General features: G+C 38.5%; 1 protein-coding gene across 1 annotated transcript; it reads right to left on the reverse strand.

The window, feature by feature from the left end:
* Positions 1-736: 736 nt before the first annotated feature.
* On the reverse strand, positions 737-2,022 carry LOC102738752 (olfactory receptor 2A1/2A42-like). Its single transcript, XM_031020637.2, is given in 2 exon segments — positions 737-1,530; positions 1,533-2,022. Coding segments are annotated over 2 exon segments (927 nt in total). The 3' UTR covers positions 737-1,093.
* Between the last annotated feature and the right edge of the window lie 2,651 nt (positions 2,023-4,673).

Here is a 4,673-nt window from a genome sequence, read left to right on the forward strand (position 1 = left end):
GTCTCTCTCAAATAAATAAATAAAATATTTTTTAAAAGAGGGTGGATTTTATAGGTAACACCCTACAAAGCCATCTGAAATGTATAGGATTCATCCCTGATCATTGGATCTGTACTGTAGAAGGAATCCGTAAAAACCAATCCTCTACCAACCTGGAATAGCCAGCTATGCTATACTAGCCACTTAACACTCTCTGGTCAAATTTCCTATTTCGAGACACATAGTGAGGGAAATGATGCACATGCAGACCAACCCAGATGGAAGTGCTGATAAAAAGACACCAGAAAACTACATATTGAGATAGTCTGTATATCTACATAATTTACAGATCAACACTCAAAACACTCAAAATTTTCTGGAGAATCCATAAACAGCCCAAATTGTTTTCTTTGATACCCCTTATAAGCCTATTCAACAAGAGAATGCCCAGTTTGGCTCCTTTGCTAGCTACTAGTAACAAGTTTATCTCTGAAGCTGTGAACAATATGCACTGTTCTCACACTGTCTACAGATTTTTCCTTCTCCTCTCCTTTGTCCTATATACATTGCATTGATTTTGTTCCTTCACTCAGCCTGCTCATTTACTCCCTGAATCAGTCATTTTCATCCAAAATTTCTCACCATCATGCAACACACTAAATAAATACCTGAGTTATTATTTAACAGTTATCTTTATCAGGACAAGTACAATTTTAGGAGAATGGACAAGTGTGCCTCTGGGTTTGGGGGGATGACTGTCCTTCACAGCAGCTTTTTTTTTTCTTCCAAATCTTATGATATATGTGGTTAGTGAGTTTAAACACTTAGGTTAGAGAGGTAGATAGACTGTATTCTACTTCTGGGACCCAGAAAATGAATTAAAACCATTTTTAATTTCACAGATATTAAATTCAATGAGCAATAAAAGAAAAGAAAATCATATCTGATAAAATCACACTTGCTAGATAATCCATGAATACAACACATCTAAAACTTTTCATTCAAAGGAAGAGGGAAGGCTTGCTCTTGTGTCCTTTAGGCACATCTAAGATGAGAGTAGTGAAATTTTCTGGATTTAGGCAGCAATCAAACTCTTAGGCTGGTGATTCCAATGTCACTCCAATTGGGAATGACTTTCCTTGTACAGCGCTCTCCTCAGGGCACTCTTGACCTCTGCATTTCTCAAACTGTAGATCAGAGGGTTCAGCGTAGGGTTGAAAAGACTGTAAAACAAGAAAAGGATTTTCTGCTGTTCCTCAGGGTGGCAGGATTTGGGGGCCATGTACATGACAATGGCACTGCCAAAGAAGAGCCCCACCACACAGAGGTGGGAGGAACAGGAGGAGAAGGCCTTTCTGCGGCCCTCCCCGGACTGGATCCTCAGGATGGCAAACAGGATGTGTGAGTAGGACACCAGAACCAAGCAGAAGGGCCCGACTAAGATAAACATACAGGCAACAAAGATGACCACTTGGTTGAGCCAGGTGTCAGCACAGGCCAACTTGAGGACAGACAGGATTTCACAGAAGAAGTGGTTGATTTCATGAGGCCACAGAAGGGCAGCCTCAGGATGAGGCTCACATGGACCAGGGCCAGCAGGGAGCCACATGCCCAGGAAGTCACCACCAGGGTGATGCAGACCCTCCGGCTCATGATGGCAGAATATCGGAGGGGGTGGCAGATGGCCACATACCGATCATAGGACATCACCACTAGGATAAGACATTCTGTCAGAGCAAAAGTCAAAAAGAGAAAGGTCTGTGTCAAGCAGCCAGCAAAGGAGATGGGCTTGTCTGGCTTCAGGAGGTTCACCAGCATCTGGGGCACGGTGTTGTAGGCATAGGCTATGTCGACGATGGCCAGGTGGGAGAGGAAGAAGTACATGGGGGGGTGCAGTCGGGAGTCCAGCCAGATGAGCCCGTTCCCCAGCAGGGTGAAGGTGTAGAAGAGGGAGAAGAGCCCAAAAAGGAATATGTGCATCTTCAGGCCAAGATGAAATCCTAATAGGATGAATTCTATAACCATTGTTTGATTTTTCTCCATTTTACTATTAAAGAGAGAACCAGATAGCTATTGACACAATTATTGTAAAACAACTCTTTTATTTATTGTTTCATAAATTTTTGTTGTGTGCAAAATTATTAGGAAACAACTTTAAGACCTCACTGAATTATAAAGAAGGAAGGAAGGAAAGTAGGAAAGAGAAAGAGAGAAAGAAAGATAGATTGATTTACCTATGTAAACAAATTTAAATTAAAAGTCTGTCTTTAAGCTAAATTCTTAATCTGACATCTAGTTTTATAGAAGGGAATATGTCACCAGTGATTACCTATATTGAGCCATTGATACTGTGATGGAATAGAAAATAATCAGGAAATATGGATTGTCTCAGAGCTACATATGTACGAATCTGTAAGAGAATTACTGTATAGCAGAAATAATCAGTAACAGAGGAGCTTTCAATTAGAGTGGTCCTGGAAAAGAAAACAATTTTACTTATTTCAGCTGAAATCATGATTGAGTTACTCTCAGAATCTAAATCCCATGTTCATGGATTAGAAGAATTAATATTGTTAAAATGTCCATACTACTCAAAGCCATCTATAGATTCAATGCAATCCCTGTCAAAATTCCAACAACATTTTTATAGAAGTAGGAAAAAAATTCAAAAAATTTAAGGGACCCCAAAAGACCTTGAATAATCAAAGTAATTCTGAGAAAGAAGAAAGCAAACGTCATTACCCTTCTTGATTTCAAGCTATATATTAAAGCTCTAGTAATCAAAACAATATGATACAATTATAAAAAAAGACACACAGATCAGTGAAAAAGAATCAAGAACCCAGAAATAAACTCATACAAATATGATCCACTAATATTTGACAACGGAGCCAAGAAAACTCAATGGGGAAAAGACACTCTCTTCAATAAATGGTGCTGGAATAATAGGATATTCACATGTAAAAGAATGAAACTAGACCCCTACCTCACACTGCTCACAAAAATTAACTCAAAATGGATGAAAGACCTAAATATAAGACCCCAAACCATAAAATTCCTAGAAGGAACATAGGGAAAAAGCTCCTTGACATGTTTTGGCAATGATTTTTTAAAAAGATTTATTTATTTATTTATTTTAGAGACAGAGTGTGTGCAAGTAGGGGGAGGGACAGAAAGAGAGGGAGAGAATCTCAAGCAGACTCCTGGCTGAGCGTGGAGCCCAGTGCAGGGCTCAATCTCCGGACCCCGAGATCATGACCTGACCTGAAATCATGAATCTAGCGCTTAACCAACTGAGCCACTCAGGCACCCCGGGAATGATTTTTTAAATATAACACCTAAAGCACAAGCAACAAAATAAAAAATAAACAAGTGGGATTATATCAAACTAAAAAGCTCCTACACAGCAGAAGAAATGATCAACAAAATGAAGACAACCTATGAAAAGGGAAAAAAATATTTGCAAACCATATATTTGATGAGGGGTTAATATCCAAAATATATGAAGAACTAATACATCTCAGTAGCAAAAACAACTACAAAAACCAAAAAACCTCCCAATAATCAAATCAAAATGGGCAAAGTAACTGAATAGACATTTTTTTCAAAGATGACATACAGTTAGCCAACAAATACATGAAAAGGTTCTCAATATCACTAATCATAAGAGAAATGCAAATTAAACCCATAGTATGATAGCTCTTCACACCTGTCAGAATGGCAAGCATCAGAAAGACAGGAGTTAACAAATGCTGGAGGAGGGAGCCCTTGTGTCTTGTTAGTAGGAATGTAAATTGGTGCATCCACTAAAGAAAATAGTATGGAGGTTCCTTAAAAATTAAAGGAACCAGCAACTCCACTTCTAGGAATATACGTGAAAGAGAACACTATGCAGAAGAGCTATTTGCACCCCCATATTCATTGCAGCATTACTTATAATAGCCAAGACATGGAAACAACCAAAGTACCCACCGATGGATAAATAGATTATTATTATTATTATTATTCAGCCATAAAAAGGAAGAAATCCTGTCATTCGCAACATGAGAGCATTATGCTAAGTGAAATAAATCAGACAGAGAAAGCAAATACTGTATGATCTTACTTGTATATGGGATCTACAACAAATAAACAAATGAAACCAAACTCATAAGGAAAAACAATCTGATCTGTGATCACCACAGGAGGCGGGTAGGTGGAGAGGGAATTGGACAAAGGTGGTCAAAAGGTGTAATTTCCATTATAAAATAAGTACTGGGGATGTCAGGTACAACATGATGCTGTTAATTCAATCCTTCATGTTTGTAACATGCATTTTAACTGAAACCCAAAACATAGGAAATTCTATTTAAACCAAAAAATAGTGGCTGACTGAAGCACACTTTATAAGTAGCTAATAGAATCAAATTATTGACACATTGGTAATTCAGTTTGCCTATTGAGAAATGGACACATCAACAAATTAGTGATAAAATACTTGGCCTATACATTTTATCATAGACTTGATAAACAAGAGAGTATCAGTAAATATTTGACTGGAGAGTTTTGGGAGCCTCCAAAAGTCCAGTCAGGGTGCTTTGATGCAATCTCAGGGAGGAAGAGCAGGAGGATGTGATAGTGAGCCAATTGTAGTCAGGTGTGTGGGCTACCTGTCTGGGGAAAGGCTGTGGGGGAAAGAAAGGAGATGATCAATA

The sequence above is a fragment of the Leptonychotes weddellii genome, chromosome 12 (genome assembly GCF_054177405.1).
Source record: "Leptonychotes weddellii isolate Sample4059 chromosome 12, ASM5417740v2, whole genome shotgun sequence".
In the NCBI taxonomy this organism is placed as follows: Eukaryota; Metazoa; Chordata; class Mammalia; order Carnivora; family Phocidae; genus Leptonychotes; species Leptonychotes weddellii.